This window comes from Canis lupus, chromosome 3 (genome assembly GCF_011100685.1).
Source record: "Canis lupus familiaris isolate Mischka breed German Shepherd chromosome 3, alternate assembly UU_Cfam_GSD_1.0, whole genome shotgun sequence".
Taxonomy (NCBI): domain Eukaryota; kingdom Metazoa; phylum Chordata; class Mammalia; order Carnivora; family Canidae; genus Canis; species Canis lupus.
In genome coordinates, this window is record NC_049224.1 from 71,306,207 (window position 1) to 71,323,491 (window position 17,285).

Consider the following 17,285-nt stretch of genomic DNA (forward strand, 5'->3'; position numbering starts at 1 on the left):
TAAAAGTCCCCTCTAGGCTGAAACGTGGTAATTCTGTGTTCCCCCTAAAGGAAGTAATTACACATAGAAACAGATTCTGGAAAGCCGGTAGGCTTGTAGGCTAGGCTTTGGCTCCCGTGCCATACTCCACTGCAGCAGTCAAAGCCTTCAGCAATATCCACAGAGCTACACCAGCAGGATCATAATTATAAACTGGGAAGTTATTGTATTCTTTTCATATTTTTAGTCTTGTGTGTTTAGCATGGGGTAGCAGATCCCACCACGTGCATATTCACATTTCCGGGGAAGGGAGAGATGTTAGCAGGACGTGAGGTGATCTTCCCAAGCCCAGTGGCTCCGCAGCTCCGGAAAGCAGCCCAGTGTGTTAGCCCCGTGTGCTCACCAGTACTCGTGGGGTGGGCCCCACACACCGGGCTCTGTGAAAGATCTCAGGAAGGGATCTTCCCTGTGTACCAGGGAAGGACACAGGCACTGCCAAAGGAATGTGACTCAAGAGCCAATTTCTATAGGATTTGAAATTATTATTATCACTGTGCAAGTTCACAGTGAACCACGTACTTATTTTTCTTGTGGGTTATATTGAAACCCTAATTTCCTCAAATGTAGAATTCCTGGATCTTCATACATACTTTTGGCTTCAGTTCCAGTTGAATTAGCAGATTTAACACAATGATCTTGTAGAGATTTTGGAATATAAAACATATAAATTATATATTGTGTGTATGAAAATAAAAATAGTTATATATATTTCTATTATATATTTATTTATATAACATTTACTTATATTACATATAATATATGTTTATATATAAAATGAATTATTTTTATTCTCAGTGTATTTCAGCGTAAGCATGGTGTAATTGGTGGAAAATGTCTGAATTTTGAAGAAGACATAGCAGATCATCGTTTTGAATGACCCCCAAGAAAGGGGTGAGGAAGGTTCAGATAAGGCTCTGAGTCTCCCTGTTGCGTCCCCCAGGCATGTTACTTAACTACTCCAAAGCTTCAGCTTCCAAGATTAGAGATGATAATAGCATAGCCTCACAAGGTCCTTCTGAGGATAAAATAAGGTAACGCATGCAGAACTGTAGTGCATGCTCTATAAATATTAGCTTTCCCATGGAGTGAATAATATATGTAAAAAACCTTGAAGAACTTCTGGCACAGGGTGGATGCTTGATAAATGGCCACATGAATATTGCAACTCTTAGTGTTGTCAATAAAATCACGGGTCATGGTAATAAAGGAATAGGTGTATTGGGCACTAGGCTGAAAGTTGTAAGAATGATGGTCCAGTCCAGGCTTTTCCACTCACGGGCTCCATGGCCCTGAAATTACTGCTTTACCTCCTCAGTTTCTCCATCTGTGGGTTGGGTGATTCGGAGCTGGTTAAAGGTAATGCACGAAGGAACCTTGTGCCCTAGACAGCTCTTTAAGATTTTATTTACTTATTCATGAGAGACACAGAGAGGCAGAGACACAGGCAGAGGGAGAAGCAGGCTCCATGCAGGAAGCCTGAAGTGGGACTTGATCCCGGGACTCCAGTATCATGCCCTGGGCCAAAGACAGGTGCTAAACCGCTGAGCCACCCAGGAATCTCCCAGAGAGGTATTTTGAGGAGCAGATTGACACACTGTAAAGAACATTGCAGTGTCCAGGACATAGCAGCTTCCTGGAGGACATAACTCTGGAGCTGAAAGTACCTTTTGTGAGACAGCCCTAGTGAATTAAGGAAGAGAACAAGAGACAGATACGGGCTTCCAAGTCCAGCAGGAAGGACCATGGTTGAAGCTCACCATTTCCAAGACATATTTGACTTCAGAATCCCTCCTTCTCTGAAATATATTCACCTCCCATGGAGCTGGTTGATATTCTCAGGAACACAGACTGTGAAGCAGCCGTGAGGACAGGGAGACCCTTAGGCTGGTACTACCGTGGTCTGTGTCCCGTATCAGAAAGCCAACTCCCCTGTCAGAAGCAGAAGAACAGACAGGAGAAGATGACTCTGGAGGCCTGAGAACTGGTGGGGAGGCCACCACAGGAGACCTGAGCAAGGGCCAATCATCAGCAGAGAGGAGGAAGGGTGCAAGAGCTGTGAGGGTTGGAGTCATCGGGCAACTATTACAACTATGGGGCTCCTGAACCTGGGAGTCAGGATCAGGGGCTGTAGACTTGATGGCAATGCTGGCAAGCAGGTGGCCGAGGCAAGCCACCCTTCCCCTTCAAGCCCAGCGGCCAGTTCTCAAACAGGGGGCATGATGACAGGATGGTTTCCACTTCACTTGTGCCATGTTGACACTCTGAGGCTGTGAGTTCTCTCTACTTCTGAGGCACAAAAGCAGTAAGCCGGACCAGATCCAGGGCATCGGGTGACAAGTAGCCAACTGATGTGCATTTATTAAATGCCTTGTGTCCTTGGCTGAGCACCAGGTCCTGGGAGGGAAGGAAGGTATAAGGGTGCACCAGGACCTGTCCTGGCAGTCATTTCAGTACAGGAGGAAGGACTTTGGAGTCAGAAAACCGAGAGGCGAACCCCAGCCCTGCCACACCAGCTGCATGGCCTGGACCATGTCCAAAGAGTGAACATGCGCTGTACAGTACAAAACAAATGGGGAGCATCGCCGGTTGGAAGCGAGTGTCCAGCTGCCAACCCAAGAGCCCAGATTAGAGCGTGCGTGTCCTGCCTGCCTCGCCTGCCTCATCCAGCCCTTCCCATTCCCATGCCCGCTGAATGCCAGTCTGAAAACTGAGTTGAGACGTCTTTAATCACAACATGTTGTGGTTCCTAGGGACAGATTTTGGCTGCTCTGACAACTGTAAAATGGAATTATGTCTGCAAGTTAATTTGCTGGAAAGGAGTCACATTTCACAAAATTTTCCTGGAAGCCAAAACGAGCAATTAGAGCGTAGATGCACTCCTGGCCTAGTGATTTGGGGGTGAAGCCATGAGATAAACACACCACTCAGCACATTAGAGCACGTGAGGGCCAAGAAACCCCCCCATCCCCCCAGGACAACTACAGGGCTCTAAAGAATCAGCATCCACCACGCTGGGGCCTCCAGCCCTCACTGTGTGTTCAACTGGGGTGACATTCACAGAACAAAATTAGCCATTTTAAAGGAACAATTCTGTGGCATTTAGTACATTCTCAGTGTTGTGTAGCCACCACCTCTCCCTAGCTCCAGAACATTTTCATCTCCCCCAAGGGGCTTCACTAAGTGATTACTCCCCATCTTCCCCCACCACTGCCCCCACCCCAGCCGGGCAGCCCCCAAGTCTGCCTTCGGTCTCAAGGATTTACCTACCCTGGGAGTTTTCTATTAGATCCCACCTGTGCCAAACTAAAACTGCTTCCCGAGGGAGGCAACAGGCTCTACAGGTTCTAAGTGTCCAGGTTGTTGGGACACCGAATACGGTGTTGGTGCCAAAAGCAGAGTGACATTTACAGGGTGTGGTTTCTTCATTTTAATTCACATCTCACCCCATCTGCATTCATGCTGCCCATGATTCGTGTTCCACCCACACACCTCCTCCGGGGGACTCTCCCTGCCTGCACCCAGCAGACCCCCTCCACTGCACACTTGGAGCACCCCATTTGTGTACTCCCTGGGGGCCACACTTGTGTTTCCTGTGATGCCCAGTGCCTGCTTGTGGCTTCCGGAGGGCAGGAACCATATGGCACTGTGGACGGAGTACTGGCTTCGCCCTCCAAGAGGCTGGGTTCCTGTCCCCCACCCCTGACCCCGTGTCCCCTCCCTGAGGGATGGTGAGTGTAAACTGTGACCTGCGGTGACATTCTCTTTGTCCTGTCTTCGGCAGCCCCAGAAGTGTTCCAGGTATATGTGGACGGAGGCCCCGGGTACTCGTACCCCGTCGACTGGTGGTCCCTGGGTGTCACGGCCTACGAACTGCTGCGGGGCTGGGTAAGATGGGCACCTGCACGGTGAACGCGGGCAGCCCTGGAACGTGGGGCCCTGGTCAAGCCGGGCTGGGGTGCTGATGGCTGGCCGCACGGCGGGGCGGGAGCGTGTGTGAGGAGTCAGGCCCCGGGTTCCAGCTCTGATGGATCCTGAGCATGAGAGGGGCCTCGAGCGAACATCTGGTCCCACCGCCTCGTTCACTCATGGGGAATGGATGCTCACAGGGGAAGGTCTTACATAAAGGTCAGCATCTAATCAGTGGCAGCTTAAACCCCCCAAAGCTCCTCGGCACTGTGATTTTGAACACTATCTTCTTTCGCCCCACAACTCTATGCGTCGGTGTCTGGTTTTCCAGCTTGATTTGAAGCTCTTGAAATACAAGAACCATGTTGCTTTTCCCTTATTTGTTTGTTCGGTACCTTCCCCAACTACATAGCTAAATGCCCCCATAAAAAGGAGGCATTTGGTGCATATTTTTGTTTTTATTTCATTTAATTTAATAGCTCAAGATAACTACCGGCGATGAAGAACTCATTTTTACTTTAGTAGAAAGAATTGTGACAAACTAATTTTGAGGCATTTTTCTTTTTTTTTCCTAAAGATTTTTTTTTACTTTATTTATTCAGAGAGAGAGAGAGAGAGAGAGAGGCAGAGACACAGGCAGAGGCTGTGGCACAGGCTCCATGCAGGAAGCTCAACGGGGGACTCAATCCTGGGTCCCCAGGATCACAACCCGGGCTGCAGGCGGCGCTAAACCACTGGGCCACCGGAGCTGCCCCTTGAGGCATTTTTCTTTGCACAAGTATCGTTCGAAAATGATGTCACTGAGCCTTGGTTTCTTTCTTGGTACGATGAGGATAAAAGCCTTCAGTCTGTTTCATGGAGCTGAAGTTAGTTACCACGGGTCGTTCTGCCCCCGATGGGGACACAGGGTTGGCATGTCACCCGCCTTTGCTGCTCCAGGCCTCGGTGCAGAGCCACTTGCACTGAACTGCAAAGTTCAGTGTCCCACAGTGATTTGTATCCATGCATATTCAGGCCAATGGAGGTGCACTCCTGGAAGGTGGGGATCGCCAATGAGGAGTAAATGAATGAATCAGTCAATGAATCCATGATAATGGGACCAGTTTGCAAACCATCAAACCCATATGAGTGAAAATATTATTTTTCACCCTGTAGTTTAAACAACTATTGACTTTCTTTGATCTCAATTATTTCCTCTGAATTCCTCAAAAAACATAATTGCTATACACAATGTTTTTATAATTAAGTATATATACTTAATTATATATACATATATATACATATATATTTGTTATATATATATTTGTTAGTTTTCTATTTGATATATATATATATAATATATATATATATATATATTATATATATATATTTGTTAGTTTTCTCAGGCACTGAATGAAAAAATATCATCTTCTTGGCTGGTTCCTTTGTCATCTGCTGGTTTCGTTCATTGGTAGGCACAGCCAGGAGGGACCATGAGCATCCATAACACTATATGAACCAGAGGACACAGGCATCCGCCAGATGCTGTTTATCTGATGTCCTCAGCTACACAAATGCCCTCAGCAAGCAGTTGCCCCAAGCATGATTGGATGTTCAGCAGCAGAAAGTACATTCTCTGTGTTAAATAAAAATCAATCGAGCAAATTTGAAGATCTAATTGGCTTTACTAAGTGATCCATGAGTCTAGCAGCACCCCACCTAGCACGTTGAGAGGTGCTCCAAGGAGCTGTAGGAAGTGGAAATGGAAGGGTTGTATAAGAGGGTGGGGCAAGATGCTCTCAGAAAAAGAAAAAGATTGTTTCAGGCAAGAGCTTTCTAGGGTGAAAAGCCAGATGTCTTATCATGCAGATTGTCCATCTTTCTTCCAGGGGTGGAGAGGACCCAGGTGGCAGGCTCAGTGGTCAGGATTGGAATATTCCTGACCCAGCAGTTAAGACTTAAGACAACACTTCTGGGGAAGGTTGGAATTGCAATTAGATTATGTATTAAGCCCTGTTTTGGGAACTTGTCCTAAGTGATAGCATTTGGGGCCTGTGAATTTTGTGTTGGGCTTTTAAAACATTTGTCATTCCTCACAGGTCAGAAAGTCAAAGATGATGACTTGGCAAAATGCCCCAAGGATCCGTGGTTCTTGCTGCTTCCAAACTAAATCGTTTCATTTTTAATGCAACAGTTTTCTATGCAGAGATCCAAATGCCACATTCAAGGGAAGGAGGAGAAGCACACAGTGGGATGGGGGGCCTTTGACATAGTGACAGAGTGAATGAATGAAAGGACACCTGTTATGTGCTCTTGTAAACCTTCCTCACAGATGTCTGGGTCTGGCTGAACCTTTGACAGGCTTATGCAAACAGTTAATTCTCTGTTTTTCATTCAGGAAACAATCACATTCAGTAAAAAATCTATACTGAGATGCATTCTTGCTTATCTCTGGGGTGTGTGAAGGTAGAGGCTGGCCTTCCTCCCCAGAATCCCTCCATCATGTCAACGACAGCATCCCTAACAAGTAGCCATCCACCTGTTTGTTCCTTGATTCCCTCAAAACCCAGGGAGCTTTTTACCTCCCAAAGATGAATGCCGCAACGGGGATTTTCCAGTGTGCGTTCTAGGATCTTAGAGTTGGAAAGAGTTAGAATACATAAGATCAGTATAGTCTGCTGGCAAGGGACCCAGAAATACTCTACCCCTAGCCTGGAAAACAGCCATCTCTTCCCAAATGCTCCATTGGGAGAGCAGAGGAATCAAGTGTCATTAATGGGCTTAAAATCTCAACACAGAGAATCCCATGAGCCTGATTGGATCCTGTGGCCTGGACCAGAAACAGACGTGGGATCTCTGAGCCCAGAGTAGAATCTTAGTCGTCACCCCACATGTCTGCTGAGTGAAAGAGTACTGTGTTAGAGCACAGGTACCTTGGTCTCCCCGGACTGCAACCACAACCTCTGATTAGAGAGAAAAGGTGTAAGAAGGATGTTTCCCACCCACAAGCCCAGAGAAGGGACTTGGGGACCTCAGCACAGCCTCTGTCCTCTTTCCTGCCTGCCGGACTCCAGATGGCATCCCCGACAGGTGATTACCCACCTGTTCACTGTTTCCCCTCAGCATCCAAGGAGCTCCTTACCTCCAGAAAGAACCTGTTTCATTGTTTGACAGCTTTAATAGCTAGAAAGTATTTCACTCAACTGGAAGCTGCCTTCTCATAATAAAGAGTATCTTAGAGGAATTCACAGGGTCAAACTTTGGCTCTACCAGCTGCCTCGTCTGTGATCTTAACCAAAGCCAATAAACAGATCGAGTGCTCAGAATCCTCATCTGTTAACTGGGGTCGGGGGGAGATTAATAATATCTACCCAACAGGGTTGCTTTGGGAATTAAGTCATTGCAATGGTCCTCACTCAGTACGTGCCTGATGAATGTCAGCAAGCTTCCACTCCTTGCTGTGATTCCTGCCCTGGGGGCCTGCCAGCAGGCCTGCATCCTCTCTGACTTAGCACCTTTCCACGCTGGAGCCAGGCACCTGGAGTGGAGGCTGGATCACGCCTGGGGAGTGAGTGCTGGTGGGAAGGCCTAGGGGCTAGCTGAGCAGAGGTCTGTGTTCCCTCCCACACTCTGGGTGCCTTGGTGCTCCGATTCGCATCAGTCACGTATCTCATCTGAGCCATGGCTTCCTCCTTTGTGAAATAGAGACTATGAGGCCACCGCAGGGATGGCGTGAGAAAATGTGGCAGGGCACACGCAGTGTCCGGCATGCAGGAGACATGATCGTCAAATAACTACGCTCCTGGCAATGACTCTGAGACAGGTTGATGGAGATAAAGTGCTGATGACTTCCTCAGAGGGAACAGACATTTAAGCTGGGTCTCAGAGATGCTGCTGGAGGGAACAGTGTGAGTACAGATGAAGAAGAGCCACTGAGGAGGACACAGCAAACATTTCTGACTGAGCAGCAGTACAGGACAGTGAGGGGACAGTCCTTAAAAGCCTCTGAGATCAGCTGGAGACACTCAGGTTTACCAGGTAGGCAGCGCAGTGCTGCCCATGGACGTGACAACACGGTGGTCCAGGGAGAGTGTCCTTTGCAATCATGCATTTCCGGGCTCATGTCCTGGCTTTGCTGCACATTCTCTGAATGATCTGGGGTGAGCCTATTTCCTATCTACCAACTGGGAGGACAGTAGTTGAAGCCCAAAGCGCAGGGTTCCTTGACTTCGGCACTGCAGACACTCGAGGCTGGGGAACTCTTTGTGGTGGGGACTGCCCTGCACGGGCAGGATGTTCAGCAGCATCCTTGGCCTCTCCCTAACCAGATGCCAGCAGAAATCTCCCCTGCTGATTTATGGCAGCCAAAAATGTCACCCAGCATCATCCAATATGCCCTGGTGGATAAATTGTCCCCGCTTGGGCACCACTGCCATAGAGTAACCAAGAGGACTAAATGAGATCCTGAATGCCAGGCTCATGGCACACTGCATTGCACAGAGTGGGTTCTGAGTGTAGACAAAGGGTGGAGCTCAAAACCCCACCTGTGGTGCCCTAAGACCTTCTACCCTCCAGGCTTCTTTCCAACCACCTCCCTGAACTTGTCTTTGACCCCATTCAGCACATTTCCTTGAGGTCGGGTAGACAGAGAAGGCTGGGGGTGCAGAGAGGGGACGAATAAAGAGGAAGGGTTGCCTGGAGCACCCCTAAAGTCTGCAGTGTGGAAGGAAGAAGTGGGTGTGCACCCTCTGGATGGGCTCAACCACAGAACGGGGAGTGTGTTGGCGTGCAAACTCTACAGAAGGAGAGAACACTGACTTCTTGTCCCTTGGTAAAGCAGACAGAGAGGGCACTGTGCCAGGAGTCAGGACCTGGGAGGAAACGGACCCTGGGATCTCACTCTCTAGGTTTTATGTCTCCATTAAAGAAGGGGAAGGAGTGTGGGTTGTTCTACGGACCTCTAGGACCCAGCAGAGGTGGTTCGACAGTTCTAAGGGGTGGGGAAATGCTTCTTCTGGTTCTGGAGATTTCATAGCCTGAGGAACTGTTCTTCGCTTTCATCTGTTCTGTGTTTGGGATTTGGAGTAAAAAGGTTTGGAGGAGAAAAAAAACATTGGATTAGATGGTCCCCAAAGCCCAGCTCAGCTCTAGCAGTTCAAATAACAAGTCTGTGGCACTTCTTGTCTCCTGTCTTCCATTTCTTGGAAAATTGGCATTTTTTTGTAAACCGAGTGTCCTGGAATAGAGACACACCTGCACTCCATAATGTGTGTATCCAGTGCCCTGCTGCTAAATCACTTTCACCAGCAGTCCATGTAATTACTTTACCTTAGAAATGCCACTTGGTTTTCTGAGTCAACACGTCCTAAGGGCAGTGAGTGAGAACCAAACTTCAATAGAATTCTTTACCCAAGCAGGTGAAATATTGATCTCAGTATTTGCCAATATTCTTGTAGAAGGAGCTGGGCTTCTCTGCAGCTACCCAAACGGATGACAGCTGCACCCAGAGCCACAAGCTGCAGAGCATGGTGTTGCAAGCTGATCTGTGAATGTATTTAACTGTTGGCTTTATCAGAGTTACCATAATTATCATCATTGCTATTCTTATTGGCCTGATTCCCCCCTAGAAGTGGAGAGGACAGAGCTAGAGACTGGCGGGTTTGGGGGGCGGATGGAAAAGCAGATTGATGAATGCCTTGAGGCAACCAAAAAGAAACTACAGAATGCAATGTGAGTGATATGAAAAGCCTTCCCATTTGTCACTGGCTGTTCTCTCGAGCTGGGCGCTCTGCATGGTGGGTGTGCTCTGGTGGCATCGGAGAAAGAGCAGTGAAGGAGAACCTGCGTCTCTGTGGGACGAGGCAAGGGCACTGTTTGTCTTCCAGCCTCACTGTCCCGACTTGTGAAATGAGAAGGTGAGAGTGCTCCATCTCCCAGGGTCCTCCCACCTGCTGCAGCTGGGTGTCCCCATACAGCTGGGACAGCATGGGAGGAATGGTTTCTCCAGAGGCAAAAAGATGGAAAGAAGCAATCCAGAACAGTCCAGAAACTGATGTTTCACTCCTGTTATTTCTAATCATGGTAGCTGTTACTGGTGAAGTTGGGGTGAGGAGTGGGGGGTGTCCTGCAAAGGCCGAGGCAGGCGGCAGCCTCAGGAGGAAATTCTAAAATGTTCATTACTAGAGCCATACTCCACCTCTTATGACAGTAAAAGAAAATGTTTGAAGACATATGTAAAGAATGTTAGCATACCTACTTAGCTGGCCTTTCTAGGGAGTCCACACGTTTTGGCTTTGCTCTGCATATTGTAGGGCAAAAGGGTGGGGAGGTTCCCAATTCGATTGACAGATGAAGGAGGAGACAGCCAGTCTTGAGCAGGTGCCCTTCCTCTGGGTAGGCACGTTGGAAGGCACAGGCAGTCCTGAAGGTGGACATCTTCCCCAGGGGAGCCCCATTTGGTGAAGATAAAGATGCTCCTCTGTTCCAGGGAACTGTCACCCATCCTGAGCCTGGGGTTCTCTGCTGGATAGCTGAGGTTGCTCGAGAGCTAAGAACACAGAAATGAGTACAGAATAAGCCCACCTTTGAGGACACCCCAGCAGGAATTCCACAGCAGACAATCAGGTTCATGTGGACAACTCTCAGTTGCTCTAGCTATTGTACCACACATGCTCCAGAGATGACTGCCTGCTCCAGCCCGGAGCCGTTTGATCGTGATGCAAACCTCAAAGCATCTCAGCCCACAAAGCTGGGTGGAGAGTGAAGAAGGGGAGAGAATTTTGGTGAGGAGGGGGGCAGGGGCAGAGCTCAGACATGGTCCAAGCTGTGTACTCAGGGTCCCAGTCAAGAAAGCCTTCCCAAGCTTTGAGAGGTTTTTAGAAGCAAGAAACTGTCAGGCAACGTTGGAAAAATTCATCAGGGGGTTGAATGTTCTGCAGAGCGGGCCAATTGGAGAACAGAGCTATGCATCCTCACTGCAGGGGAGAGGGTGGCAGGTGGAAGCCCAGCCTCCCCCACCCACCCATCCACCCCACCGGACCTGGACCTTGGTGATTCTTTCGTGATTCCAGCCCTGCCCCACTCCCAGCCCCAGGCAGTTCAGCCAGTGCAGGGAAATGTGGCATGAGGCCCATCAGCAGGTAGGGGCTTTGACTGGAGGTGATGCTGGGTGTCCGATGGATGGTGAGAGCCATCCCCAAGCCCGGAGCAGGGACTCAGGAGTTAGGCTGTTGGATGTGGATCCTGCCTCCGCCAACTTACCAGCTCTGTGAACTTGCCAAGTCATTTAACCTCCTGTGGCCATAACAGAGCATCTACCTGCTGGGATCCAGCACTACCCCCCAGGCCTGGTCACTGTTGGCACATGGGTGGGGGCCACATGCTCTGCTGTGAAAGAGGACCTCCCACTGCTACATGAAGGGAAGGAATAAACCACTTTCTCACAAATAACACTGTTTTAACCACATGGACCACTGTCTTCCGGTTGGCCTCTCTGATTCCCTGTCTGATCCTTTGGTTGCAGAGACCGTATGAAATCCACTCGGCCACACCCATTGATGAGATCCTCAACATGTTCAAGGTAGAGCGCGTCCACTACTCCTCCACGTGGTGCAAAGGCATGGTTGCCCTGCTTAAGAAGGTAAGGGGGCAGCCGGGCCTGGGGGCTGAGCAGGCCTGCCAGCACTTTCAGGAATGAGAGAGAACAGAACGCGGGTGGGTAGCGGGACTGATAAAGTAAGCAGGGGGCCAACACATCGTCAGGGCGCTCACGGTCTCGCATCCAGGATCACAGAGCCACTGGCTGCTAGAGTCCGCCTGGAGGCACGTCTGTGACAGCACAGCCCCAGGCTTGTTTCCCTCTGCTACAAGCTCCTAATAAATAGAAATACTTAAATGCATTTGGCTCTTTAAAATTTCTTTTTTTATATATAAATTTATTTTTTATTGGAGTTCAATTTGCCAACATATAGAATAACACCCTGTGCTCACCCCATCAAGTGCCCACCTCAGTGCCCGTCACCCAGTCACCCCCACCCCCCACCCACCTCCCCTTCCACCACCCCTAGTTTGTTTCCCAGAGTTAGGAGTCTTCATGTTCTGTCTCCCTTTCTGATATTCTGCCACAATTGGTCTTTTGAGTCGCTGAGCTTTAAGAAATGGGGATCTCCTGACTTTCTCCAGGAACTAGAATTTACTAGAAGAAAGCAGCATGGTTCTCAGAGTGTGTCCCCTGGGCCAGCAGCGGCAGCAGCCAGAGCGGGGAGCTGGTGGGAATGCAGATTCCCAGGCTCCACTCTGAAACTCTGGGAGTGGGGCCCCGTAGTTTGTATTTCGGTCCGCTCCCCTGGTGGCTCCGAAGCAGCACAAGCAGGACGGCTGCGGTGCCCTCCTTCTGAGGCTGCAGGTAGCTTTCCTGACTCCGAATCCTCGGAGATGCTCAGGGTGGATGGAGTCCCGTGTGTGGTTAGTACCCAGTCATGTGTGATAGAAGAATGGGGGTAACAGCGGCCAGCAGTGCTGGGGGCACTGTCGACTCTGGACCACGCGCTGGCTCTTCTCATGCCTCACAGCCCCGGGAGCCCCTATTACAGGTGAGAACACGGCAAGTCCTTCCGTTGGTGCCCTGGGGCAGTCAGAGGGCAGAGGCAAGGTTTGAATCCGGGCTCTCCTGGCTCCATGGCAGCTGTTACCCCCACTCCAGCTCTCCCAGCTCCAGATGCCAGCTGTTAGTCTCTACACTGCCTTAAATGACGTGTTGAAGTATGGATTCACTAAATTTCTTTAGAGGAGATTCAGTACTTGGTTCTTCGAAGAACCAACTGCTGACTCAAACCACCTGGATGCCCTAGGCAGGTGCCACTGCCTGCACCCCCCCTTCAGGCCCCCTGCACCCTCCTGCAGCCTCCTGCACCCCCTGCAGCCCCCTGCACCCTCCTGTAGGCTCCCTGCACCCCCTGCACCCCTGCAGCCCCCTGAACCCTCCTGCAGGCCCCCTGCACCCTCCTGCAGGCTCCCTGCACCCCTCCTGCAGGCTTCCTGAACCGCCCCTGCAGACGCCCTGCAGACCCCTGCACTCTCCTGCAGGCTCCCTGCACCCCCCTGCAACCAGTGAGTCAGAGAACTGCTGCTTCTGAATGGGGAACTCCCATGTGGCATCAGAGTGAAGTCTCTGTTTAAATCTGCACAGGTTGTTTGGGGGCAGCCCTAAGAGGACACTGCCGTGACCAGCAGCTAGGACCCTGCTAGGTGTCCTCACCTGGTGTGACCACAGTTCACACGCTGGAAATAGCTGGGAGATTTCTGCAGTGTTGGGGCTGGGGGCAGGGGGCAGCAGGCAGGGAGCAAATGGCACCTGTTGGCAGCTGGGTGCCACACACCCCCTTAGCAGTGGCCAGGTCCTTACCAATCCCCTTGGGTCCCATCGTAATCAAGAGCTCGAAGTGGAAGAGTTGCCTTTGCTCTTCCTGCTCTGGAAACAGGAGCAGAGCATTCAGTGTCCTGCCTGAGGACTCGCGGCTGGGGAGAGGGCAGGGGTGGCAGGCCCAGGGCAGGTCCCCTGACCGTCACTGTTAGCCCAAGTCGTCTTTGTGTTAGACAAGCCAGTGTGTTTCTGAAAAGCTGAAAGCCCCGTTTGGGTGCAATGTAATACTCTGTGGCTGGTTTTTAATACTGCATCACCCCGTAGTAGCAGAAATTCTATTTGAGGAGAAGCTAAAAATTATACCGTTGGCTGCTAATGAGGCCACTCCATCAGGTCACAGAGGTCACCACAGAGCTGTCCAGGGATAAATTGTATTACACTTTCGAACATCGGTTACCAAGCTGACAGTCTCAAGATGAGGAGGCTAATTCTTTTTATATTTAATTGGAAGCCTCTGGAGACATCAGCGAGAGTGGGATGTCATGGGCGCTAGTCCCCAAGGGCAGCGTGGTGGCTGAAAACCCAGGTCCTGCCAAAGAGCCCCTTTCTGCGTGACTGTTTGGAAGCAGCCTGCCCTCTGGGTTCCTCCCTCGCTACAAAGAGAAGAGTGTAGGTGACACTTCTGACAATGGCAACCCAGACACAGCATTAATGGAGCATAAGAGGCAGAGGCCCCTTCATTCTCCCTAGATTCCTACCTTTAGGGTCTCCGCTAACCTCGGTGGGGTGCACAGCTCAAGCAAGCATGTTTGCCCTCCGCCCACAGCTCCTGACCAAGGACCCCGAGAGCCGCCTGTCCAGCCTCGGTGACGTTCAGAGCGCCCCCTACTTGGCCGACATGAACTGGGATGCAGTGTTCGAGAAAGCGCTGACGCCAGGCTTTGTGCCCAATGTGAGTGGGGGTCTCGTCCAGTGGGATGCCATCCCCCTCTGCGGGGTCCCCTGCCCTGCTCTACAGGAAGACTCAGAAGCTGGCCAGAGAGGTCTCTGCTGGCCATGGCCACATGAGCTCCAAAGGGTTCACATTTCACAGAGGTTTGATGTGGATTTGGACCTCATTTCCAAGATCCCACCTGGGAAGCTTCTCTCCTTATAGAAGCTCTTTGTGGACACAGAGCCTCCTCTCTTTTATTGAATCACACCCACTGTGTGCACAGGTCCAGGCACTGGGGGGAGAATTCACACCGGCTGTGTGCATCCACCCAGCTGTCGGTCCACCTATCCATCCATCCCCCCACTGATCCTGCCAGCCTGTATTCTGAGTGCCTACTTATGCAGGCTCTCTGTATGACTCGAGGTAAACCCTTGTAAAGAACAATGTTGATGCCCCTTGTCAGGGAGCTTGCAGATGAGAGCAGGCCTCCTCAACTATGCTACAGTTGACTTTAGGGCCACATGAATCTTGGGGGTTGGGGGGGCGGGAGGGGGGGCTTATCCTATCTATAGGAAACTGTTTAAACAGCATCCTTGGACTACCCACAAAGTGCCAGTAGCACTCCCCAGTTGTGACAACCAAAAACACATCCAGACCTTGCCAAGCACCCCCTGGGGACAGCTGCTCCCTGTTGACACCAGTGGGCTAGGAATTTTGTGCAAGCAATAAGCCAATCAACATACAAAGGCACATATGGTGACCCAGGGCTGGATCCTGGAGGGACACTGCAGACTCTCCTGCCCAGGGTGAACAGGCCATAGAAATTTGGCTTCAGTACCACCTCTGGGACCTCAGGTGTGCTCCAGAAGGGGTTCTTCACTTGTTCTGGGAAGATATGAGGGGACCCCCCCACCACCACCACTGAGCTTGAGAAGAGTAAATGCCAAGAGGCCTCCAAAGACTCAGAGCAGGACCTGGGACTCAGTGAGCTCTCAGTAAATACCATGCTCATAATAGCTGTTTTAATTAATAAGCCTGCTGGAGTTCTGATCTTGGGTCTCTTGGTTAGCTTCCCTCAGAATGCACACTCTGGATATGCCAGAGAAAGATGCTGGCCTCCTTGGTGGTCCTCTTCTGCCCCGCTCAGGCCAGCTTGATGAAACCCAGAGACCTTGATGCAGTCCTTTGTATGGAGCCCAAATTGCGAAAAGCAGTCTCCCTGTTGCCGTGTCTGAGCTTCTGCAAGGCTTTGTGCCAGATCTGTGTGGGTCTCGGTAACTGCCTCCTGGAAGAGAGGCAGGCTTAAGCATTGCCTCCGATGGGACACTCCCCAGGCCAGCCCCCACTTCCTTCCCTGCAGTGAAGCACAGCCTCTCTGGTCCTCCACTGGACAGGTGTGTAGGTCTACATTAGTGGTTAATATCATTCTGTTACGGTGCATCTAGCATCCCCCTGAGAGGGCAGGGCCCATGTAGCCTTGGCTGGCCTCTGCCTGCGAGACCCCAGAGCAACAGGTGGCACTAGAAGACACTAGAAGTTCTCAATATGTGACTGTCACACAGATATAAGTGGATGAGTAATAATGGTCCAACAGGATTGAGTGTGCTCTGCATGCCAGGCACTGTTCAAAAACTCCATGTGCATTATCTCATACAAGCTTCACGACAGGGAAGCGGGTCTTGTTAGTAGTATTCTCAGGTTAGGTAACTTGCCCATGATTACTGAGTGAGAAATTGACCTCAGGGGGCAGCCCCAGTGGCCCAGTGGTTTGGCACCACCTTCAGCCCAGGTTGTGATCCTGGAGACCCAGGATCGAGTCCCCCATCAGGCTCCCTACATGGAGCCTGCTCTTCCCCCTCTCCCTCTGTCTGTGTCTCTACCTCTCTCTCACTCTCTCTCTCTCTGTCTGTCATCAATAAATAACTAAAAAAATATTTAGAAAAAAAAAGAAATTGACCTCAGGGAATCTGTATCCAGAGCCTGCATTGTAATGAATGAATGAATGACAGATAAATCAGGCCAGGAAAGACTTGGTCCTGAAATCAGACAAGATTTTTGGAGGAGATCCCACTATACCTCTGGACTGTGGATGGCATAACCACGAGGCTATATTGCCTGAGGGGAGTAGCATCCCCAGCTGGGAATCAGGATGGACAATAGCCACCAGCATCTTGGGTTCTTGGCACAGAAGTCAGGAGGACAAATTCCTCCTCACCAAAGTGGGTGGAGCCCAGCCTGGTTCCAGATGGGGGGTAAGAGGGAGCCAGCCTGGGGAACTGGGCAGATTATGGCCAGAAATGGCATTTTTTAAAAAGATTTATTTATTTATTTATGATAGACATACAGAGAGAGAGGCAGAGACACAGGAGGAGGGAGAAGCAGGCTCCATGCCGGGAGCCTGACATGGGACTCTATCCCGGAACTCCAGGATTGCACCCTGGCCAAAGGCAGGCGCTAAACCGCTGAGCCACCCAGGGATCCCCTAGAAATGGCATTTTAAAATTAAATGATTTAAAAGGATATTTATAGAAAAGATAGTCATGACATGAGAATGTGTGTGGGATAAAATAAATGGATAAGTCCGATTGGGAAACAGCTCAGCCTGGCAAAACAAACCTTCGCAGGGAGGAGACTGCAGAGCTGTGTGGATGTCAAGGGTGTGGGGAGAGGGGGTTAGGGAGGTCGGGAGGGAAAGAGATACGGGGATGAATAAACGAGGTCTGCAGAGAGAATGTGTTGCTCCTCCTCCCCAGAAAAAACAAAAAAAGACACAACTGTGTACCCCACCGTAGTAGTTAATCATTACATGTTGAATGAATGACGGATTGCATGGATGAGTGAATGCCCGAGGATGGATAGAACCAAGACAGACCAAGTCTGCTTTTCCACTTGCTTTCAGAAGGGGAGATTGAATTGTGATCCCACATTTGAGCTGGAAGAAATGATCCTTGAATCCAAGCCACTTCACAAAAAGAAGAAGAGGTTGGCAAAGAACAGATCCAAAGACGGCACGAAGGACAGCTGTCCTCTGGTGAGCACAGTCACCAGGAGGGGGGTTTATCCTAA

General features: G+C 50.3%; 1 protein-coding gene across 2 annotated transcripts in view; it reads left to right on the forward strand.

The window, feature by feature from the left end:
• STK32B (serine/threonine kinase 32B) overlaps positions 1 to 17,285 on the forward strand; it is a 385,550-nt gene that overhangs the window by 346,321 nt on the left and 21,944 nt on the right. For both annotated transcript variants that reach the window (XM_038533402.1, XM_038533403.1), the window contains exons 7-10: positions 3,821 to 3,924; positions 11,447 to 11,563; positions 14,112 to 14,237; positions 17,119 to 17,250. In XM_038533402.1, the coding sequence (XP_038389330.1) occupies positions 3,821 to 3,924; positions 11,447 to 11,563; positions 14,112 to 14,237; positions 17,119 to 17,250 (479 nt within the window). The remainder of the gene's footprint in view (positions 1 to 3,820; positions 3,925 to 11,446; positions 11,564 to 14,111; positions 14,238 to 17,118; positions 17,251 to 17,285) is intronic.